The sequence below is a fragment of the Ostrea edulis genome, chromosome 3 (genome assembly GCF_947568905.1).
Source record: "Ostrea edulis chromosome 3, xbOstEdul1.1, whole genome shotgun sequence".
NCBI classification, from domain to species: Eukaryota; Metazoa; Mollusca; class Bivalvia; order Ostreida; family Ostreidae; genus Ostrea; species Ostrea edulis.
The window spans coordinates 28,177,619-28,202,611 of NC_079166.1; the positions used below are offsets into that span (position 1 = coordinate 28,177,619).

The 24,993-nt window shown below is 36.3% G+C and overlaps 1 protein-coding gene across 6 annotated transcripts; it reads right to left on the reverse strand.

The window, feature by feature from the left end:
- Positions 1 to 24,285, reverse strand: LOC125675960 (carbohydrate sulfotransferase 1-like). Of its 6 annotated transcripts, none has more exons than XM_048913816.2 (7): positions 23,823 to 24,285; positions 19,213 to 19,338; positions 16,134 to 16,191; positions 4,264 to 4,348; positions 3,114 to 3,540; positions 1,871 to 2,226; positions 1 to 473 (listed from the first exon to the last, which is right to left on the reverse strand). In XM_048913816.2, exons 4-7 carry the CDS (start codon positions 4,346 to 4,348, stop codon positions 13 to 15), a joined length of 1,329 nt encoding a protein of 442 aa, XP_048769773.2. In that variant the 5' UTR covers positions 16,134 to 16,191; positions 19,213 to 19,338; positions 23,823 to 24,285; the 3' UTR covers positions 1 to 12. The 6 variants fall into 6 exon arrangements, with proteins under 6 accessions (XP_048769773.2, XP_048769775.2, XP_048769774.2 ...); XM_048913818.2 differs by lacking the exon at positions 23,823 to 24,285 and adding an exon at positions 19,820 to 19,874; XM_048913817.2 differs by lacking the exon at positions 23,823 to 24,285 and adding an exon at positions 19,455 to 19,827.
- Positions 24,286 to 24,993: the final 708 nt, after the last annotated feature.

Below are 24,993 nucleotides of genomic sequence, written 5' to 3' on the forward strand. Positions count from 1 at the left end.
CTCTGTACAAAATTACTTTATTGGTGAGTTTTTGACATATGTCCGTCTTAAGGGAATATTAAGGTCTCTCAGTTCCTCTTCCGTCCGCGCAGGAAGAAATCCGTAGTGATCATACACGCTCTGACACTCTTTGTCAATAAGCTGAACATCAGAGAATCCCATTTTATGGCGCCATTTTTGTACGTGTTCTGAGGAGTTTGCACGCTTGCTACAAATGGCACAGCTGTCCACACCAGTACTAGTGATACTTCTGATATAGTCACGGACCACCGGGTTAAAGTTCATGCCGGTGAAGTCATACAGTGATTTAGAGGTTTGTATGGGACTAGACGCCAGGTCCTCATAGTACAGGCGCATAACACGGCCCGGATACCGGGTACGGTATAGCTCCGAGTAATAGAAGTCACTCTCCATTGCACCGCATTTCTGCTTAGCAAATCCTCTATTATATTTCGTTGTATTTGCCAAAGAATCTGAAAGAAGAAGCGATAACGATTAATAATAGAATATTTTGTATCTGTAAGTTTTCTAAAAAATAAAGGGGGCTGTAAATTTCCATAGCTACAAGGAAATTCACAAAGGCTTTGTAAGATAGTCTTTCTTCGTCTGAAATTCCATGTTCTGAAGTATTTCAATCTTGAGAAATCACTGCAGGTATATATGCTGAAGCATGTCAGGCATTGCTTTTGCAAACGTAAGCGAAATATGATAAATTGAGTCAACTTTGTCTTACCGTCGTGATTTCTACACAGATTTAATTCGATCAATCATTTACCTTTGATATTTTTCAAATTTATCATGCAATTAATTAGATAGTAAACGTGATGTATAAAGTATAATAAAAATATCATTTTGATGCGTTTTCAACATTATATGAATACAATTACTTATCCCGTATAAACGTTTTATATAGAACATTGACATTTAAGAACGGCAGATGGATTAGATCTGTCAGGTTTCTTGACATGCTTTTATAAAGTTCCTGAAGACAAGCATGTATCACGTATCCACTCTTCATACACAGGTAAGAAATTCAAGGGATTTGTCTTTCTCATATGCCAATGTGACGACCATGATCTGAGATGGGCAACAATTGCACGAAGATCAAAAGAATTTCAATAGACAGATGATGATTGGTTGAAAAAGATGAATTGGTTTGTGGTGTAATTTTCATAATTATCCTTGCGTGTTTATGCGTTAAGGATCTCGGGGAACATTATTCTATCAAATGAAAGTTAAGGTATGCTTGAAATACAAAAAGTTGGTGCATCGAACTTCGATGTAGATTTCGTGCTCCTCTTGCGATGCTTAGAAAGTTTTGAAGACATGAGAAATGAACACATTGTCTGAATACCATGAGAAGGAATTGATAAACCTACACTTTAATTCCGACAATCTGAAATTTTACATCCACACCAGACGGGTTTTTTGTTACACCAGATAAACAGAAGAGATGGACCGCATTTAGAAAGGCTAGGCGGTAATATGTTTGAAACTTTTCTCTCTCTCGGTGATCCAACTTCAAGGTCTCTGTTCGTTTTTCTTTTGCATCATTAAATACCATGATAATTGATGCACGTGCATCAATTGTAGTTATAGCAAATCAAGTTAAGCAGCACTTTATTGACGCAGTCTGCTATTTCATGTGAGGCAAGAAATCACGTGGTAAAACAAAACATCATATTGCGGTCTATACAAGATGTGCAATATCCGGTCACTATGGAGGCATGTAATTATTTACAATTATTGACAATTTGAAGTCAAAAGCAGTGATTTAGCAACGTGTCGAGTTAAAAAGAAATAGCACATTTTCAATCACTGTAAAGCTAGATCAACGGGTGAAATAATTGATGGAAATTTTTGTACATACCTATTGAGTTAACTTGAGCCCTCGGATCCCGAACCAGATGAATGACTTTTAGATTCGGGTATCTCTTCAGATAAACCTCAGCATAAAGCATAGGGATCCTAATTGTTTTAATGGCCCGGAACTTGGACTTTTGGCACATTTCCTTCAGTTCTACTCCACAGAGTTGAGCTGATAGTCTTTTGTTGATCTTCTGCCCTGTTTTATTCACATAGCACTGAATGAATCGATTGGTCTTATTTCCAAATGTCTGGAATCCATGAACTAAAGTTCTAAAGTCAAGGGCAGACAAATCACAGTCGAAGTACGAATTCATGATTGTGAATGAGCGGTTGTAGAATTGTGGCTTGTCAATATTTCTGTAAATAATCAAAATCATACCTTTAGAACAGTAAGCTATATAGCACGAGATATTAGAATCAGTTTACTGGGGGGTGGAGGGTATCCATAGATACATGCATGCTACAATATAATGAGCGAATATTCTGCGGTGAGTATTGACCTAAAGGAACCATATCAGTTGAAAGGGACCTTAGGAGGATTTTGCTGAAAGCACACCCAGTACGTACTGCAATCAATAATGTATATCATTTTTACTATATTCTAAAATTTAATAACTCAGTTTTCTATGTCTATACAATAATATGATTTACATTTCTGATGTTTCTGTCCGTGATATCTTGATTGAATGTAATGATGGCCATTTCATCATGAATGTTTCTTCAATATTTTACACATTTCTCTGAAATCGTACGTCATTATTTTTATAATACCTTCAATAATACATTTAAGAAATAATGTTGATTATTAAAAATACACATGGGACATACTTCATGGTGTCGAAGTGTACTTTCAAAAGTGTAATTCATTCTCATGTTTACAAATTTCCTTTCATTACTGCCTAAATTTTCAGCTGTTAGAATAGAAGTATTATATTTATCAAAGATCCGATGATCACAGCTAAAGTGCATTCATGAGGAAATGACTATCATTATAATTTATAAAGATATCAAAGGCTATTAAAAAAAGAACAATGATACATTTAACAAAGAAGAAGAAGAAAAGGAAATGATCTAGTAATTTTAGATAATATTTTTCATCATTTGTCATTAATGCGCTGATATTTCAAATATATACGAGAGAAACAAATGTATATAGTACATGTATCCTCATCCGTTCAACGCAATAAGCGTTATGCATGTGTACCTTCCCTTAGATAGGTAAAGCGACGATTTAAACTACCCACACAAATTTGCCATTCAGCAGTTGAACTTTCTTGATTTTTTTCCCCATCTTCTCCGTGAAATGTAAGGGTTCATAGACATAGAAAGAATCCGGATCCTGTTGTAGAATATCCCCCGTCAGGGACGATCCGCTTCGTATGTAGGCTATTATCAATATCTGAATGACCTTGTCATTATCCACAGAGGCTATTTTTAGAGTGTGGGGTGTGTGCCTTGTACTATGTGTTACATTAGAAATCATGTCTGCCGAGGCTGGAAGGTTTGGATTTCTCGTTGATAGTGTTTCGTTTAGTCTATAAAAAATACCGCCGTCCATATTTATGGCGACTACTGCATGGCCAGTGACCTTGGGAGGTTGAAGAGTAGAGATCCCGCGTATGACGTAGGAGTCCAGACGCCGCCCCTCCCGTATAAAGGTCCTCTCCTGAACTGTGAAAAAAATGTGTACATTGTAAATATCAGATTTCCTCTATAAAACCTGTTTACTCTCATGTACTATCAAGACGCCGCATTCATGCAAAGAAACGTTTGAAAAAATTTCATAGTCTGCTAACATAATTATGGATCATGTTCAACATATATTGTAGCACTAAGTCATGAAAGTGAATATCAGGACTCTCCTGGGGACAGCGAATGAATTATTATCTCTCTCTCTCTCTCTCTCTCTCTCTCTCTCTCTCTCTCTCTCTCTCTCTCCACACACACACACACACACACACACACACACACACACACATGTATGTGTGCGTGTTACAGACGTTTAACTGATGTAAATGTAGTTTCGCCCCGTGTTATTTTCGCCCTTCTACACTTGCAGACAGTTTCGCTCCGTTTTAAATTCGCCCTGACATAATTGTGTTAAAAGAGAGATGAAAGAGGGAGAGAAAAACAGTTTCGCCGGGTCTTAAATTCGTTCACTGACAACGAGGGCGAACATAATACGGGGTCGAATATTTCCAAATTTGTAAAAATAAAAAAAAATATGGGATATGTATAATGATATTCATAAAACTTCTATGTGTTTCAAGAACACCCTCACAATACCGATATACTAGTAATTAAGGCAACAACAAAGTAAAAATAAACTGGGTTCAATATAACTTGTATACTCTTCTATATTTGTGAAATATGGGTTTACTATTTACTTCTCACCTGCAAAAAGTGATAAATACAGGTGCGCTGTGGCGATGATCAAGCCTAATGTGAGGACCACGCGCTTCCATCGCTTCTTTATCATCTGCAAGACATAATGATGAATTGGGTCACCTTTAGTAACATTTCTTAAAGTGAAAAATGACAAGCACTTAACGGTATTCCTTGTATAACGCCAAAACATTTCAGAAATTAATAGCCAGGATAATTACAGATACGGTTAATGAACATGGAAAAATCATTAAATATCTATTTATGTGTAAACTTCTAGACAGATTAAATCAAAAGCTTCCTCCTTACCGCAGTATTTAATGTGATATTTAATGTAATGAATATAAATGTAGTATACGTTAAATAAGTATATCTATATTATGTCTACACATAACTCTTTTGATTTCCCGCTGGATTGTCGTGTGGAAGGTTCATTAGCTGTTTTTTTTTTTGTTTTTTGTTTTTTTTTAAAAACTTTAAACATATCTTTTTTGAAACTTGCATCTGATATGTAATTCGGTATTGATGTATACAGTCATTAAAAAACCACCTCAGTTTTAGTATCATTTTATGACCTTTTCTATGCATTTGTTGTTCTGTTTTAGTTGATTTATACTGTTTTACACGTAAAGCGCTTTAGGGTAATTGACTTCATTACATAAAGCACTATATAAATGTACAATGATAAATACTAGTAATATTATAAGATCTTCATGGATTATGGATTATCAAAATTGCTATAAGCAATACGATTGACAGCCCTCTGGGTCCAACGGAAGAAAAGAGAACAAGCTAATTGATACATTACACTTCATTAACACATAAATTCTGTAGAACGATGGTGTTTTACTGGGGGTTTTATGAGTCGTGTCGGTTGTCCTTGTGAAAAGTGTCCTTAAAGGCACACTAGTAAACCTTATAATTCATCACTGAAACAATGCAAATATTGATGTGAAATTAATCAAATTCTACGAAAAGACTTCAAGGAAGAAATAAAACAAGAAAGATATAAAATCATTATTTGCCACTCACGTATACAATGTGTAAGAAAAAAAATATTCATAGCCTACTAAAAGAAATTAATCAAGACGTGGTTTCTTTCTTGATATATTCAAATAAAAAAAAATTGTGATTGCTTTTTCTACACTTTAGCTTACACATAAACAGCATTTATTAAACAAATCACATCATATCTGGAAAAAAATTAATTAACAAGCTATACATACCGAAATGTCAATCATCCCGCTTAATTTTTATCATCGACAGTAAAACACTGAATAGCATTTCTCAGAAAAACAGAGAAAACGCATAAATCCACATTTATCACGAAAACAAATTCCCAATTTCCCCTTACAAATTCCGTCAAAGTTTGCATTCAAATACATTCAATTCCAAACGATGACGATCGACTTTCTTCATTTCGCATTTCGTAAAAGAATTCTCCCACCGTAAAAATTGTCCTACATATAAATCAGGTATAAAAGTATCATTTACAGAAAAAGGACACAATCTCCCTGTCAGTGTTCCATCCACTTAACATAACAGAGAGCTACAAGGGCCAATTTAACCCTCGTGACCTCAAAAATGACAGGTGTGAAAGAAATTCATACTCAGTCCAAAGCATTTAAGTTAGATATATAACGTAGAGTCAGGTAATGTTAATGGCGCATACAGAGGAGGTCTCCAAATTAATCTTTTTAGGACTTGATACCGACAGTAAAACATACCGTACAGTATTGATGACACTTCAGGGAAAAGTCAAATACATGTATGTCGTGACCTCTTTAAAACATAATTGCGACTAAGATTCTAATAGATATCTAAAATTCCTTGTGAGAGTCGTCAGTAAAAATGAGCATTTTATATGTCTGTACTTATTCTGAACTCTGCATACATTGACTTACATCATATAAATATCACCGTGTTCCTGATTTAAATTCCCTTAAAATGAAAAGGTGAATATAACGAACAGTGACAAACCTCATAACTCTCAATAGGAATACAAAATAGAGAGTTGGGCGAACATGGACCCCCTGAATACACTAGAGGTGGGATCAGTACAACGATTAAGGAGGAGTATACGGCAGATAAATTTGATGGAAGTTGGAGTTTACGTACAATGATATTTTGAAATTGAAAATTTTCAAATCTATCTACCTTATGTAGTTAAAAATACAGTTTTAGTAGAAAGTTATCTTTAAAAAAAAAGAAGAAAAGATCAACAGCTGACACGTTCACCTACTGTGTACCCGGCTTGGTGATTAGATTTAAAATCATTATTCATGTTTTGCTTATATTTTTTTTCAAAAGGAAGTCAGCCATTGTGACGATGTATCATTCCTCCTTGTGTACATGTATGACCAGAACAGAAACCTTAAAGGGAAAGGCAACCCCAACCACATAGTTGCTTTTATGAATAAAATATCACTTACTGATATCGTAATTGACAATCTTTAACTACAAAAATCCTTGCTTAACAATTAAATCAATATCAATCTATCATGTATTCTAAATTACCCGACGCTAAGAGAGTGGCCATTGAGGTTTAATTTATGACATCACACCGTCTGTTCCGGTTTATTTCATCAGCAGCACTGTAAACATGACAAGTTACGAACAGTTGAGTTTAGAGCCGTATAGATTTGAGCCCGTTCTCTCGCAAGAAGAAATTAAGAAAAGAAGACGTTCAGTCGAGTCGCAGACCAGGCAGACGTTAAATGTTCTTCATATAAATGTCTTGAACCTCAACTTGTCATTACGCAAATGATAAATGATGGAACCACATTTTACGTAGCCTTTTCTTTTGAAATGACTTGGTTGAGTTGGGAATTTCGAAAAATAACATTTTTTCACATCTCCTCTTCACATTAATGTAATTAACTGCTTGCCAGGAAGACATCAACCTATTTATTCGTAAGATCTACCACATGCACATCTTTGATGATCTCGCAGGTGCTTGGGTTCAGCCCCCCCCCCCCCCCCCCCCCCCGTCTCCGAATAAGCTATATGAGTTAATTTAATTACGTTTTTGTTGAAAATATTTCTAATGCATGTCAACAACGTCTTGCATACCCATAAAGTCCAATATAATTCAAAATAAGCCTTTTAAAAATAATACCCTCACTGGTTATTATAACTTCTGTTATAATAACCAGTGAGGGTATTTTATTAAAGGGCTTATTTTGAATTATTAATTAACCCAAGCACCCGCGGATGATCTTACAATCTCATCAAAACCGGAACAGACGGTGTGACGTCAAAATTATTGATTTTTGTGGTCTTAAATACAAAAGAGTTACACATCATGGCAGCCTCTATAGATCGCGGGGTTTTCAATTTTTGACGTTTTCAAACTAGTACTGAAGCAAATCTAGGCCATATATCAACAGAATTGTATGACAAATCTTTATCATATGATTAATCCTATCATTTATCATGTAAAGATCTTTTGGGTTGCCTTTTCCTTTAATTATTAAGAGTGGAACAGTGTAGGTACACGCTGTGGATCGTTTTAGATATACATACTGACAATTCTTTTATGTATATTGTAATAAATGAGACGAATCTTAGAGCTTAAGTATATTGCTTCTTTATGTCAAATAATAGCAATAAAAAGCTTAAGACAATGTGTGTTCAAATGAACTCTACGTTATACATAATACCTACCACAAAGACTATTATGATAATACTTGATATTAGAAAGTAATTATTCTCTCTGCTCATACACGTGCATAAACAACAAAATCGAATTAGCGAGTGCCTTTGATAGAATCGGATAAATTCTTATGTCTGATCACCTGCTTGGCACAGCAATCCCCTACAAGTGGCGGTCACCATCTTTGAAATCTTGAAAATCCATCATATAATCCCACCCAATAAAGCGTATGGGGAAATACGGACTTGTCCATGTTGTGTGTGTGTGTGTGTGTAAGTCTGTAGAAATGTGGCGGGCATTGTGTAAGGGTTAATGTACGAGTATCGCTCCATTCCTTTAAGGAATGGAGTGTACGAGTACATTGACCCACTTAAAATCCACCTTTGCTAAACTAAACTTTGTGCATTTTAATCATGTCTTACGTTTTTCATTCTTTTATTGCATGCATTTATATCTACTTGTATAGAGGTTGACCTACTTTCTGAACACTCCATTCCTGAAAAATAATGGAGTGTTCGAACAAAAGAATGACGTCATAGGTGGATTTTAAATATGAATCATCGTAAACTTTTCAGCCGATATACATGTTCGTGTGTGTAAATCTGTAGAATGGTTTTGAACACTGATATGAATTATCATTAAAGACGTTGGTTCTATACTTGTATCTCCTGCATTGATAAAAAAAGTGAAAAGAGGAAGATGCTGAATGATTTCTGGGTTTAAAGGTCATAGTTTGAGGACAGCTAGTAACTCGAAATGTAACTACATGTAGGTTGAGGGCATTATATAAGGACTAGTTTTCTATCTCATGCTCGCTTGTGGAATAACAGACAGTATACACGCAGTCCCTGTCAAGGTCACAGTCAGCGAGTTATGTAGATATGTTCTGAACACCATTTACGTTCACAGCAACTAAATAAGGAAAATCCCAATCAGTGTCTGAGTTTAAAGTCCATAGGTCAAGTATGGTGATTTAATGAAACAATGTTGCGGACACCTTAATCATATGATTCTCTACTCATTAATAGTGTCATAGGTTCTAAAGAAATATCAGTTAGGGAGAGACAAATACATATTGACCATCACATTGTTAGCAGCTCTACCATCAAGGTCACAGACAGGGAGTAGATGATAACAGCGTTGTTGACACCATACCTAGAAAACCATTGTTGTTTCCCATCATATGATTGAATCTCTAGGGGGTCAAAGGTCATACATGACGGTCAGTATAGGTACAGTTTGTAAGTAAAGTAAGTGTTGACAAACTACCTTTTGATTTTCAGCTCCTTACCTGCAACTTACATTGTAGATGGGAGTAAAACAGTACATGTACTTCACGGTGTCTAGGTCAAAGGTCAAGGGCATATACATGTAAATGTAGAGTTGAATATATTGAGTATGACACTCACTGAATGATGCTACTTAACGAAAAGATGTCTTTGTTTTAGTTTTGAAATATCAACAAAGTTTCTAATATTTGCGACACAAAAGAAATAAATCGAATTATCAACAATCAGAACCTGGTGCGTATTAAAGTATATATATTTATGAAATTTTGAAGTGTCATTCACGATATATTAATTCATTAGAACCGTTTTGGAACCAAAGGTTTTTTGTTATCAAAATGAAATTATTTTTCCGTCCTAATATTTACACCTTAAAAATCGATACACAAGTGCAAATTGAGGACTCTAGAAAAATGTTGTTTATAATTAATCTCTCATTAGTATTCACATTCCTCAAATAATTAGAATCTTCTGTATAAATATTGATTTCATTTCAGTTCCGCATATGATGATAAAAAAAATGACTTAAAACATATAATACAAATGACGCTGGTATGATAAGACCGCAATTGAATTTTCATTAGTTTACTGTTCATTTCATACTTTAAATTTCTGACCTAATTTGTGTACTCATATATGATTATATAATTAGGAATCGCATTTATTAATCAGGAAACCCACTTTTAAAAATATTTCTATTTGATAACGAAGGGACTGTCTCATTTAGAACCAATAACAAGAAGCATATCACGCACATACAGCTGTTGTTATGAAAGGGGAGGGGCATATGGTTGAGACCATGATAAAAATATAGCACATTAGTGGGCAATCTCCTTCAACAGGGTTTTCTTCCTCTTTATTTCACTTTCACCGTTTCCATTAAACCGAAGGCTTGTAAACTTTATTATCTATCCTTCACGGAAAGGTATCGGATTTGGATTCAAATGAAAACCCCCAGCACTTTTTTTGGCGAGGTACTTATGTTGGGTTATTTAAGCGATTGTTTCAAAACTATCCAAATGATTATCTCCATTTGACACTCTGGCGTGATAACTTTTACCAACTGCATAATTAAACAAAACGTCTTATCGGTCCTGATCATATACATGTACCCCCCCCCCCTTCATAATAATGGCTATATTGGAATTAGAGGGAGTGGTCAGTTGATTGAAGCACTTGGTATTTGGATTTATATACCGTGGTCAGTTGATTAGAGCATGTGGTATGTGGATTTAGAGGGCGTGGTCAGTTGATTATAGCATGTACTATTTGGATTTAAAGGGTGTGGTCAATCGATTGGATCATGTGGTAATTGGATTTAGAGGGCGTGGTCAGTTGATTTGAAGCATGTGTTAATAATTTCGAGGGTGTGGTCAATAGAATGTAGCATGTGGTATTTGTATTTAGAGGGCGTGGTCATTGGGTTGGAATATGTAGCAATAGGTACCAGTTTTGATGCACCACGACAAATAATGTCTCTTCAGTGATGCGCAAGCCGAAATATTGGAAATATGAAATAACAATAAACTTGTAGGAACTAAACAAAAATACAGAGTGCCAAAGACTGGAGTCAAATTCGTCTAAGTATCAGAGCTATGCATGAGGGAGATGATCCTTAATTTTGAAATAAATTTCTAAATTTTATCACAGCAATTAAATATACATCCGTATTTTCAAGCTAGTAACGAAATACTTAGTTACTGGGCTGTAGAATGTGATATGTCCATGTTTTTACTATTTTCAATCACCCAAACTCCTCATATGTCACCAAGGAAAAATAAATGTGCGTCATGCGTCATTGATACAGCATATTGTGAAGTAAAAAAATTCATCGTGAACATGACAGAAACAAGTTTAAATATTGCTAAACCAGAATAAATCTTAAAATAGAACACACGGTGTCTTAACTGTTTGTAGTATAAGGGCAGATCATGAAAAAAATTGAGGCAGTGTTACGACCCAAATCTGTACCTTTTCAGCTTTCAACGGAGGGGGTTTAAGACACAATATGACCAAAAAACTTTGACCATTTTTCTTAAACATATTTGTAGTGTATGCATGCATGTCTAGATCCTCCACTGTGTGATGTATATGTCTAAATCCGCCACTGTGTATTGTATATGTATAGATCCGCCATTGTGTATTGTATATGTCTAGATCCGCCACTAAGTATTGTATATGTCTAGATCCGCCACTGTGTATTTTATATGTCTAAATTCGCCACTGTGTAATGTATATGTATAGACCCGCCACTGTTTAGCGTATATATGTAGATTCGCCACTGTGTAGCGTGTATGTGTAAATCCGCCACTGTGTATCGTATATGTGTAAATCCGCCACTGTGTTTGTATATGTCTAAATCCGCCACTGTGTATTGTATATGTCTAGATTCTCCATGCACTGTATATTGTATATGTGTAGATCCGCCTATGTGAATTAAATATGGTATCCAGTTTCCTCGCTTGGGTGTATAACTCATTTCATGAACAAGAGAAGATAACGAACAGTGATCAATCTCATACCACACCCCCAAAATACAAATTAAAAGAAGAGCAAACACGGACCATCGGGCATACCAAAGGTGGGATCAGGTGAGTAGGAGGAGTAAACATCCCATGTTGACAGGTCACATCCCCTGTGATCCCGACAAAGAAAGGAAACTCATATGGTGGCAGAAAAAATACACTCAGCTGTTTTTTTTTTTTTTTTTTACTTGATACCTTTCCAATACCGACGAAATCGCTTTATCAATCTTGAGCAATACTCGTACATTGATGTAAACACTACCTTATATGGACATATGCAAATAGCTTTGACAGCTTCAGTACATCAAAAATGGCGTACAATATTAATCAAGAAATTGGGATATACAATGTACGGTAAAATTAGTCTCACAAATATTGCGATTTAGACCTACAGGTTGTAAATCTATACAAAGACTAAGAAACATGATATCATTTATTTGTGTAAAGAAAGCCAACAAATGTTTAAATGATTGAAAATGTTGCGGGAGTGAATCAATATCGCATTTGCAGCATTAAGGAGATCTAAAGGAGTTGGTAACCCCCTCCTTCCAACCACCACCACCAACAAACAAAAAAATAGTGAAGATTACATGTTGCAGCTAAATTGAACCTAGTGATACTGTAGGTTGTACATGTATATGTATTTACAAATTAGTTATAATCAAACTTAATGATTGGTAAATGTTTGGTAACCCTAAACATCTACACATAAACAGGGGACACGAGTGATCGCGAGGCATACTCTGCTGACGTCATGGGTACAGTATAATATTCTCCAGTATCAGTGTTAGTACGGCTAGTCTGTCCTATGTATAGACATCTAACACTTATACTGAGATATCAACAGCGTCCTTTGTTGTGTTTGGGAATGTTAACCAATCGGAAATGCTAACGGTAGATAGAGAGAGGTCTCTGGTGTATTCAAGAGAGGAGACCGGTTAGATATATTAACAGGTCACTCATCAAAGTTTAACGGCTGACATTATGAAGCTGTCACTGTGGGGGATTGATGGTACATTGTATATCGATTTTCCATGAGCAAACATGTATCATTATTGCATATTTGTTTAGCTGAATACTTGCTAAATAATTCACGGTAATTCCACGTTCATTTTGTTTGGAATTGCATGATTCCAGAATTGTCCGTACTATCTCTTGTATTATCATTCCATAAAAAGTGTGTCTGTTCTCGTGGAAAATAACACTCGTGAAACGTCACTTCCTGCGTGGCCGTATATTTTGAATTTGTGATTGGTCACTGAGAACAAAAGTAAAACTAGTTTCATTGAAATCTACAAGAAGGCATGTTCAAAACAATCTGCACGCTCGTTCAAGCGGAGTGACACTCTGGTATAAGAACGATAGTAATTATTCAAACTGTTTGATCTCTGAATTACTTTTGGAGCAGCCCCACTCCCTCTTACAGCAGTGGTATCTTTCGTATAAATTTAAGACATCACCCACTTATGTCTATTCGTTTTCTATTGCAATAGACTATTATCAAGATGATGATAATCGTAGAAGACGCGGACGAATACAAGATCTATATAGCAGGCATATATTTCAGTAACGTTCTGATTGCTATACATGTACCCTTACCCGTTTTATCACAGAAATATTACATTAGTAATGTCGATAAATTGCGTTTGATGCATTGAATTTGTGAACATCCATGATGATCTGGCTAATGCATGTTTGTACCAGGAACGAAGAATTTGACATCAATTAGTGTTTAACATTAAAAATTATATTGAGGTTTATTTGTAATAGCCATATTTGATTTTGAAAGACGATGGGAATCAAAGACTGATAGCAAATTTGTAGCTTTATATCCCCCCCCCTCTCTCTCTCTCTCTCTCTCTCTCTCTCTCATCGCGTTCATTATTGTTAGGAGTTCCCATAGGCACCATACGTCTTTGAAAAAGAAAAGATAGCGAACTCAAAATTGAGATTAGGGCAAACTCGGATAAGTTAGTGGTGAGAGGAGGTGCTTGTCTATATTTATGTTGATTCTGTGAAATAAAATACACCGATGCTTAAAAACAATAGCAGACTTTAGAAAGAGGCTCTTGAAATATCATATGTTTGTAAATAAATGTTCATTTTGAAACATATGTATACTCTTAAACGTATTTTCACCCAATGTGTTGATAAACATATGCTTAAATGTATTTTTAATATCAACATGAATATGGAGACAGTTTACTAGTATGCATTTAAACTATCTTGGAGTATGAGAACATGAAAAGAACGTTACTCCCAATAAGAGGTGTTGAACTATGAATTGGAAACTCATCATGCTCATTGTTTTAGAAATCTGTAAGAGTAGGATGCGGCTGTCACCTTGAATCTGGTATAAAAATATCAATTGCTGCAGTGATAAATCTTTTATCGTTTCTTTCTTTTTTTCTTTTTACATCAAATTATTCATTTTGGTTTTGTTTTTGTTGCAGTTGATTAAGAAATAGAACTTACCAAGACTGAAGTAGCCCTTATAGTATACAAGTACAGGTATCCCCATCAATTTATCGCGGTTCTCGTTGTGCTTTATTGCCAAAAAAAAAAAAGATGACCAAAACGTTTTTCTTGCAAAATTCCTATGCAATTGCTGTGCACACATCTATAGCTTTTGACTGGTATTGACGGTATAGCTTATTCCAGATCAATATTTTTTCTTAAACTGATATTGAAATCTATGACTTCGCTCCACACCACTCAGCTTTTTACTCCAAGCCTTTATTTTCAAGGCGATACTGTCTATACTTCATCTACTAGATTTATGTTTCATTTTCCTGACAACCAAAGCAATTTATCCTCTTCAGTCTTGGCCTCACCGAATACAACTTTATCGACTTCTCAGTAAACATAACTTCCGCAAATCGCTTAACTTCAAGTACAAATATATGTACAAACCAAATCTGCAGAGAAAACCTGCTCTCGTGGTCAAGACGTTCACCAAAATTTATTCAACAATCATATCAGAAGGAAGTTGGTTTTAGGGCCCAGGCAAAATTAAAGAAGATCAGGGCTAAAACACAGTGTGTCCGGTTTATCATAGACATTCTCTAAAGGATTTGTAAAGACTCGTGTTACTAAGACCCCGGACATAAATCACAGTGGTGGTGATTTACAGCTATACATTCATCGCCTTTGAAGTTGGATCAATGTCCGGTTTTAAGTTTTTGGGTTATCATGGCGACTCGTAATAAGCCTACTCTTCTATTGAATACTTCTGCGTGCAAAATGATTTTATCTCTACGTCCAATCCGACAAGCCTTTTCAATACAAGGTAGAGTTAAACACACTGTAGCTCAATATCAAGCATCATGACTCTTATTTTTCATTTTGTTTTCTTAATCTTCTATCACTGTAGAAATTAAAAGTATACTTCGAAAATAATTGACAGTACGACACAACTTCGATTTGATCCATTTTGAATGTCATTTATGTATCTAGCTGAATTATGATACGATTGGCAATTTCCTATACTGTTGAATCGACGTAAATTCAATATTTCATTCAACCAAATCGTGGCCTAATTGCAAAAAAAAAAAAAAAAAAAAAAAAAAAAAAAATCAAAATGGAGAAAATATATTACGAGACGGATCAGAACATATGTACTTATTTAATATAGTACTTGCATAATATTCTAGACGTGTTAAAACTTCTTGACTTTCATAGAAAGCTTTGCTTTGTAGTTATCTCACATGGTCATTTTTTTCACTTCCTGTGTTCATTTGTGTGTTTTACGTACTAGAACCGTCATACATACACTGTATAATACTAAACTCCGTATAGGAGTTGTATTACAATAGGGAGATTGGGGTACATACCAATGTACACTGTAGTACCGTCAAATAGCTAACATTAAAAAAAGCTTAACCTAATGCTTTCTCTAGAGAACAAATAAACAAAAAGTAAAACAACTTTTTAGAAATAATCCTCGTGAAACCTATTCGTATTTCTGAGGAATTATGAATGTAGGAAGAAATCAATTACGATGCATTTCACATTTGTATTTTCATTATCCTAGTTGTGTGTGGGATATTTCTCTCTTCTATGCCTGGAAATAAACTTGTATAGACTGTGAAAAATTAACCACGCCCACCTACAAGATCCGCTTCTTTGGGTAGTACCAACCCAGCACAATCCATGTAAGTTTCAGCTAATCTATTCTTAGAATTACCCACCCCCCACCCTCCCCCAATTTGATGGATCTCGTAGAGAAGGGAGGACGTAAAGGTCAAGGACGCGATTACCTGTGTAAACTCGAAGGGTATAACAACCATATCAGTATACTATGTATATTGTAACATTTTTGATCTAATGAAATATCAAGTCCAGGCAGTCAGCCACCCCTCCCCCTAAAGAAATCGGGATCCGCCCTTACAATTCAACAGAAAAAGTTCTTACCTTGCAGAAATTTTTCACAACGCTTTAGGAACTACACCAAGGGAAAAGCATATTCTTCCTGAAATTCAAACGGAAGCAATTATATACATGTATGTATATCATCGTACAATACATTATACGCTATTCACAGCGGACTGGATAATGAAAGTGCAACAGGCCATGTATTGTGGTCCCATGGTGCAACCAGATGCATATGGCAAGATGTTTCCATTTTTATTATATAAGTAATTATCTTCGTATTTCTATACATTTTATGGAGTACTACATCGTGGAGGCAGTAAAACATCGGACGAATCAATAGAAACAGATAGTCCACAATCGATTGGATCCGTGGCGGAATCATTACACGCTGCAGGCCAGGAGCAACAATTCGGAGAGGTGATGGTACACCAAAACCATTCTGATAAGTAAATACATCAAGTTGTCAAGAGGTCTAAAACATTCTGATAAGCAAAATAAAATGTTAAAAAAAAAATAAAAAGGTGTAGAACATCGATCCCGATAAGCAGAGTCAAAAAGATCAAACAATTGGTGAACAGAAAGAAGAAGAAGAAAGAGACGAAGGAAGAAGAAATATAACAAAATGATAACGCAATGAAACTAAAGTAAAAAAAAAGTGCTTCCTGTCCTGATGATGAAATGTCTCTGTACAGTGTGGACGTAAAACTGGATTGAGGTCATCACTGAAGAAGTTACAGCCCTTGACATTACACAGTAAACTAAAATCAGGATTCAGTTTGTTCTAATCATTAATTCTTTATTCATTCATTTATCAATTTCCAAAGATTTAGTCAATTTAAAGAGAAATATGAAATGAATATGTGTCCATGTATTGTGTTTTAGCATCCTCTTCGAACTCTAGCAATTTGGTACTAGTATGTAATGTGTTTTATAGAGGGACACAACTCTGTTACCCGCCGGTCCATCCATATCAATGATAGACATTTCCTCATGAACGCGCCGCAGGTGTAAATAATGCGCGTAAGGATACAGAATTGCTTGATGACTATGATTTGTCTATTTTAAAGACTGCATTCCAATAGAAATGAAAGTGCAATGTACACATGGATGATAAATGTCAGTTTTTGAAATACGTGAGGGTATGAGCTGCGAAACTTCACACTGGTGTATACTCAATAAAGCGAGTTAGAATGTGCATGTATTTATATTCGATTTCTTCAACAACAAAAATATGAATGAAGTTATATACATGTAGCCATAACATCATTGTGGAATCACAATTATTGAACCGATGTCGGTAACTCAGAGCGGCTTAGCCTGTTAGGTAGTAGGGTAGACATCTTACTCCCATGTATAATACCTCAACCAATCACATCCAACATTTGAAAACTGACACATGCGCAGTATCCTTGCAAGACCGACATATTGCTACCACAGCAACACTTGTGAAAGACAGGGTTACTTGGGTAGAAATCAAACGTCACAACAAGTCGTATAGGAGTTGAAACTCTCTCTATTCCATTGCAATTCAGGTAACTCGAGTTCGTACTTGGGTATGAAAGCCGTGATCGGGAAGTCGTAAGTTCGAGCCGCTCTCGTGCTATGGTCGCGTCAAACCTAAACCTAGACTTCAATTTATAGGTGGTGATTATTCATTCGCCAAACGCTCTGCATTTGGAAGTAATAGTTGCTAATATTTCGGATATGACTTTATAATAAGAAGTCCCGTGCAATACCGAACCCTAAGCGCTATCCCACAGCTGGTGACGTCTCAATATGAATAAAAAATCCTTGACGAGACGCAAAAAATCAAACAACCATTCCGTTTATCCTCCCAGTGATATTCGTGAAAGTAGTCCCGGCTGTTCCGTTGTGACTTACAAGCATGGGATTTGTAGGAAATAAAAATTCTAAGCATCGCATGAAAATAAAATGTAAACGTAAGCATTAAATGATTAATTTTTGACATCTGTCGCGCTATATAACGGATATGCAGAAAAAAATAATATAGCAACAGAAAAGATCCCTGAATGTTTATGGAAACCCAGTTCACGACTAGAAATTATTCCATTCTTTTATTCATTATTCACTCATCATACAAACAAACTAAACATGCTGATTTTTGTAATATATATTTGTTTCTTTCATATTCGCGTTCTATGTTTTTATCTCTCGTCGTGTTAAATTCACAAACCCTGCCTGTAGATTACCGCCTGTTTCTTAAGAATTATTAAACATCAAATCTGTATTACATATGCATTGGTTAGATATATGTATATATACCGTGTAGTTATATATTCTGACTATGGGCGAGTTCATCACGGTGAATTGACACCTAATGTGACGAAGACGGTTTGATAAAGCATCACTCTGCACCGACTTGAAGTGCATTTGAAGGAGTTGAAATGTTTCGGAATGACATTGTAATTAATTGAAGTGGAAATGGCTGAACATGTAACACTCACTCAAAACGAACCGACACAGAGTGATTTATAAACGATTGCAATTATTTCCGTACAATTCTTATATATACAAATATAGACTTGCCTAAACTTTTCTATTGCCGCATATTGCACCTGGTCATTTCAATATGTAGATGCTTTGTTTGTTATCAAGTTTTGTAGCTTAGCTTAAGTGTTAGTTTGCATCATTTTAATGTAAATATTCCATTGTCCTGAAGGAGGGTCATGTCGTACCGAAAATTTGACAATTCAATCAGTACCACTTGCTTGTCGTAAAAGGCGACTACTGTAAACGGGGTGGTCCATTGGGTGAGACCTCTGACACGGCACGGTATGTAACAACGAGACGGTATGTAACAATTTGTTACATACCGTAGCACGAATGGCGAAGCTATGTAACAACTTCATTTTTTGTTACATAGTGTCGCCATTCCTGCTACGCTTTGTAACAAATTGTTACATACCGTGCCGTATCAGGCCTTCACGCCAAACTCGAGCATAAGCCTAAATTTTGCAGCCATTCAACGGCAATGGTCTCGATATGAGTGAAAAATAGTCTAAGTCGATATTTCTTTGCATTCACCACTACAGATTTTTTTTTTTTTTGTATTATTCATCACTATAAATTTCTGGTAAAATATTAATTTTCAACATACTTGAATGTCCCGTTTGTCTGAGGGAAACAAGCAAACCGTTGGATAACCTGTTTAAATTCTGCAGTCACACCATTCCAAAAGCCGGAAATATTCTACACACGGTGTGAACCCTTCCCCTACAACTATCTGAAAATAAGAATGTTAGAATAATAATCGGACTTACCAACAAACACGTACATGATACATCCACCCAAAAGTATTGATGAAATTTACAAGGGGCCTGTTAAGTGACGAAAACTTACACAACGTGAACAGCCTATTAGCTATGGCGTTCTAAATCCAAGTGTTGGACAATTACGGTGGGTTTTTACTAATTTTAAATTGTGGATGGTTAATTTCCCAATTTAATTAGACATTAAACGTTCCGTGGTGATAAAATTAGCGTGCGCTATGTCTGAGAACTTGACAGCGACATAGTACATGTATTATACAAAAAGAATCTCATTTATAATCCACAGCTAGCATCGTCCTTGTCAGAACCACATCAAGTATGGAAAATTGCATTTGTTATGAAATAATTATAGTCCAACATTGCTTACTAAAATAAAAAAAAAAATCCAAAGTAATTCTGACATAATCATATTTAAATGGAATATTACAGGCTTACCGTACAATGAAAAATTAACCAGCATTACTGTGACATGTTATAAACAATCTGCGGAGAGAGACCAAAGTGCATTCGGTGTTTACTGAGGCCCAGGGCGCGTGGATGAGATCAATAATATTGACCAAATCTATCGAACGCGCACCGGAGATGCACGTGTGAGGGACGGTCTCGATCCGTGCCAGTTGTCGGGGACGACAGTGGTCAGATGGAGACGAAGTATTCATCACCTTAAGCCGTTAAAGTCGTAACTGGATTGTGGTCAAGGGCGGAAGGGGTTAGACAGTGATCTAAGCGACATTAACGTAACTATTTTAAGATTTTTGTGAGTTGTTTTTTTTCCGAGTTTCTGAACTAAGCACGAATCCCGAGTAAAATACTTGATTTTGTGCGCTGACCGACAACATTAACACTGGCTGGTGGTAGTTCTGCAAAAAAGTAGACATGGAAATTCAAGAGAAGCCAGTTTGATCATTGTCATTGATATCTATCTTTTTATCCTACTGCGCTTTCAAAATGCTCTCTTACAAAATAATACCTTATCCGATTGGTAGTTCCTTGCCTGACGAGTTTGTTTTACTCGTAAAAGGCTGAAGCATTTCAGGGCGGTTGAAGAATGATTAATGTTAAGGATAATTCTTACAAAGGGCAATGTCTGTCTACCATTTTTATTTAAATTTCATAATACTGTTAAACCTTATTTTAAGAGGATGCTTTGGGGAAAATTTATAACCTCGATTAGTGTAAGGGACTAACACCACCGAATGGTCACATATTTGAAATCTGTTTATTCTAGTCGGTTTTTCGTGATTTTTATTGAATTGTTTGTCTAAGTTTGATTTTCGGAATTATGGCTTGGATGGACCAGAAATATGTCATAAAGGAGCGATCGACCAAATAAGTCACAAGAGTCCCGGGGTTAACATTCTTGGGTGGGTGGGGGGGGGGGGGGTTAGGTGCTGTTTCCTGTTCTCAAGCACCTGTGGTCTGCTCCCACTCGTTGTCAAGTCTGACAGGGTAATTTTTAAAAACGATTTAGGACAATGATAACGAGCAATTATAGATGATGGGTGGATCTAATAATGATATATTCTTAACATCCGAACAACTGTAGTCTGGTAAACGAAAGGAACACTTTACTTTATAAATTGGTTTTATTGAAATTACATTGACCGAAATATTCAATGCGTTGGTGACCCTGTACCTGTAGATTAATTATAATATTACAGTATCATCTGTTTTCTAACTGTCGACCGGTAGCGGAGAAAAACGAAAGAGAGAGAGAGGGAGATACGTGTAATCACTGAGTTTGAAGAAAACATTTTTGGCATCTATTTTTCAGTTTCCGTTTTTATTTCTGAAGCATTAATCCATAATAAACAAAACTCGTCGAAACTAAGACTTTCTAGTGTCTAGGGGGTGGGAGTGGCTCGCCTCCGCATGAGTCGCGGGCGGTCCCCAGAACCCTAGAATACGCCCCCTTCTGATATCAAGACCTGGATTTGCCCGTGTATTGAAATACAATGAAAGAGCAGGTGGTCCAGCAATTTCTAGAATCCTAACATTCAACTTGCTAACTGGTAAATTCTACTCATGGGGAAGGGGGAGGGGGGCAATGCACAGGTACTCCTTTGAATTATATGTAGTAGTAGGTTTTAGTTTTTCGCCTCGTGACAGAGAGGTTGTGGGCTCAAACCCCGCTCGCACCTTGAAGTGACCGGTCCTCCTCGTCATTTAGAAGTGAGGAGTCTTTTAGGTCCCAGGCCCGTATCGCGGCAGACGTTGTCATGATAAAGAACCCTCACTGTTACGACCCTAATCGTCATGCAGAGGTCTAAGTGGCGCTTTTGTCTGCAGCCGGTGACGTCTTGTTATGGGAGAAGAATTTTCAAAGGGACGTAAAATATACAGAAGGTATGATTGGTCAGTTCGGTCGACCATAGTACTTAGGTTATAGCTGTGTCTTGAATAATAGTTCTAGAATCCTAACATTTCACTTGGTAATTGGTAAATTCTACTAATGGGGAGGGGGAGGGACAGTGCACTTGTAATCTTTTGATTTACATGTAATATGTGGTTTTATTATATTTTCATGAGAAATACTCCTTGTAGTTGAGGATGTTTAGCATTATTTGTTGTTCATGCTCAATATGCAAAGATGTCCGGGATGAATTGCTTACAAATATCTACACCCTTCATTGATGTTGTTACTTGTGCTTACGTCGGTAAGTTAACTTACTTTTCACAGCTGAGAATAGATATTATTATAAACAAGTCTGGTCGCCCCGCTCTGCGACATCCCAGAAATCAAAACGTTTACTTATGACCTTTGATTATGCATAATCTACATGTACAGATGTTTTAATGTACATGCGATGTATGGTAGAAGCAGAACGATCAAAGTTTTAAGAGAACCTATCTCATGTTCAATGACATCACAATGAAATATATTCAAATCAACGTGCAAATGTGATTTACTGCTCTTTTGTAAATAGTATTAGGATCTTTAATGTAACAGTTATAAATATGTCAATCCATCATTTTACTTTTCGTATGAATAAATTACATCCAAGTCCAAGGAATTTCTAATCGGTTATGTAAACGCTACTCAGAATTCAAATAAGTTCCTCGTCATCAGCTTCAGACGACAAATAACTTCGTGTTACAGAATGACTGGTTTACAATTTATTATAAATCACTTTTTTTATCAACACACATTCTACTAAATTGGTAATAAAGAAAAAGTTTAGATACACATGATAGATCTCATGTTGTTTTATACTATTGCATGTTCATTTAATGCTCGCTTTGTCTATTTCATTCGTTCTATCCTGAACACCAGACTATTCTATCTTTCTAATTTCTCTCCTTTGGAGGACAGTGTACTGAAGTGATTGACCGGTACAGCTCTCTTGGAGGACAATATACTGAACTGATTGACCGGTACAGCTCTTTTGGAGGACGGTGTATTGGACTGATTGACCGGTACAGCTCTTTTGGAGGACAGTATCCTGGACTGATTGACCGGTACAGCTCTCTTGGAGGAGAGTATACTGGACTGATTGACCGGTACAGCTCTCTTGGAGGACAATATACTGAACTGATTGACCGGTACAGCTCTTTTGGAGGACAGTATACTGGAGTGATTGACCGGTACAGCTCTTTTGGAGGACAGTATCCTGGACTGATTGACCGGTACAGCTCTCTTGGAGGAGAGTATACTGGACTGATTGACCGGTACAGCTCTCTTGGAGGACAGTGTACTGGAGTGATTGACCGGTACAGCTCTTTTGGAGGACAGTATACTGGAGTGATTGACCGGTACAGCTCTTTTGGAGGACAGTATACTGGACTGATTGACCGGTACAGCTCTCTTGGAGGGCAATATACTGGACTGATTGACCGGTACAGCTCTCTTGGAGGGCAATATACTGGACTGATTGACCGGTACAGCTCTTTTGGAGGACAATATACTGGACTGATTGACCGGTACAGCTCTGAGTTACATGTGATTGTCTGTTTCTAGTGATGACAGCGATATCAGTAATCCGGTTTGAACAGATTTTATTGTAACACAATGTCAAATTTAAGGGCTAAACACTTGCACTACCCTCTCCTTATTTAGGGGCGAGATCAAAAGATCAATGTCGGATAAAAAGCTACATTCAAATAGTTATTGGTGTGTGTGTGTGTGTGTGTGTGTGTGTGTGTGTGTGTGTGTTAAATTTCGGTTTTTAAATCATAAACATCATCAACATTCATATTTAGTTTTAAGGGTGAAAACTATGTGAATTTAGTTTTTTGTCAGACATTGAACTTTTGATCTCGCCCCTTGTACATGTCATTACTATCTCCTGACACCTATACGTGCAAAACGATTAAATTTCAAATATATTTTGAGGGAAAGGTATAAACAAAAGCATCTCGTATAGTTTACACAATATAAGAGCAATGTTCTTAATCCGTAATAAAAGGAGGTAAGAAAACAAGTTATGATTTTACTTACATGATTGCTTCAAAGTAGGAAATCTCGGGGAATGAAATTCATATACATCTATAAAGACGAGCGCAACGTGAAGAAAAATGATTCACAACTCGTGTATTGTCGAGTGAAAACAATTATAATGTCATTAGATAACATCTTTTCATGTATCTCCCCATAAACCACGAAATAAATAATAAGTGACAAAAATTAACACAGGTGAATTAATTCCTGGAGCCTGTATGACGTATAGTCAAATCAATGAACCGCCGCATTAAATCCACATTTACAGGTTACAAATGTCTGTGTAAAAATTTACTAGTGGATTTATGAATCCCTAAAATGAACCCATAGCGTTGTCAGAGTTAATGCGGACTGTCATATTGTCGTGCAGGTCGGGGTGATTAATTTCAGCTGTTGCATTAAGCAGATTACCGAGGAGTCACTCACACAAATCATCAATATCATAACAAGTTTACTGTTGTTTGTCATGAAGAAACACTATTTTACACATGTCATTTCAGTTCATCCCGAGCATATCCGCAGCGTGGCGGCGTCCAGAAGTGTTATTATTATGATAGAAGTTGTGACAGGACAATGACAGCGTGAACCTCGAATTCAAAACACTGCCAGGGCGAATTAATTAGTTCCAATTTTTTTTCTTCAATTCTAATCCCCAAGTGATACTAGTTCTCATGGGATTTATTCAGACTTTGCAAAAGAAAATTCGTTGTGGAACGTTTTCCCTTACTGCTCATATGTCATGCACTTCCAATTGGTTTTTCACTTACAATTTCATTGTTTCGCCAAAGTACATTCTTGCGTGGATCCTGAAATTTCTTTAACTTGCCTGTCTCTTCTAGGGGCCCCCGTTATATATCCAAAAGATCCGTGTCCCTTAGTTCTAAATTTATGTCGAACATTTGGCAAAGGAGCAAGGACTACCTATGTTTACGTCTTTAGTTGGCGGCAGCCATGACACGAGCGGGGCTCGAACTCGAAATATTGCGTATTCAAATCAATCAAGGGAATGATATTTTACTATGTAAAGTTCAATGTATTTGTATTGAATATATTCAAAACATTATATTTACATGTACATTTACTCTTTCACCCTGTGATAAAATGCATTAGAGAATTTTGAATGATATTTGCCTATAACTGCAAAGACCGAATCACTATAAATCTGTTAGGC

Bases quoted from the DNA above. Each gene is read 5' to 3' on its own strand.
- LOC125675960 (XM_048913816.2), bottom strand. From the start codon at position 4,348: ATGATAAAGAAGCGATGGAAGCGCGTGGTCCTCACATTAGGCTTGATC. The intron at 2,227-3,113 runs GTGGGTAGTTTA...GATTATTTACAG, and splicing joins CTGCTGAATGGCAAATTTGT to AAATATTGACAAGCCACAAT. The intron at 474-1,870 runs GTATGTACAAAA...TTCTTCTTTCAG, and splicing joins GGCTCAAGTTAACTCAATAG to ATTCTTTGGCAAATACAACG.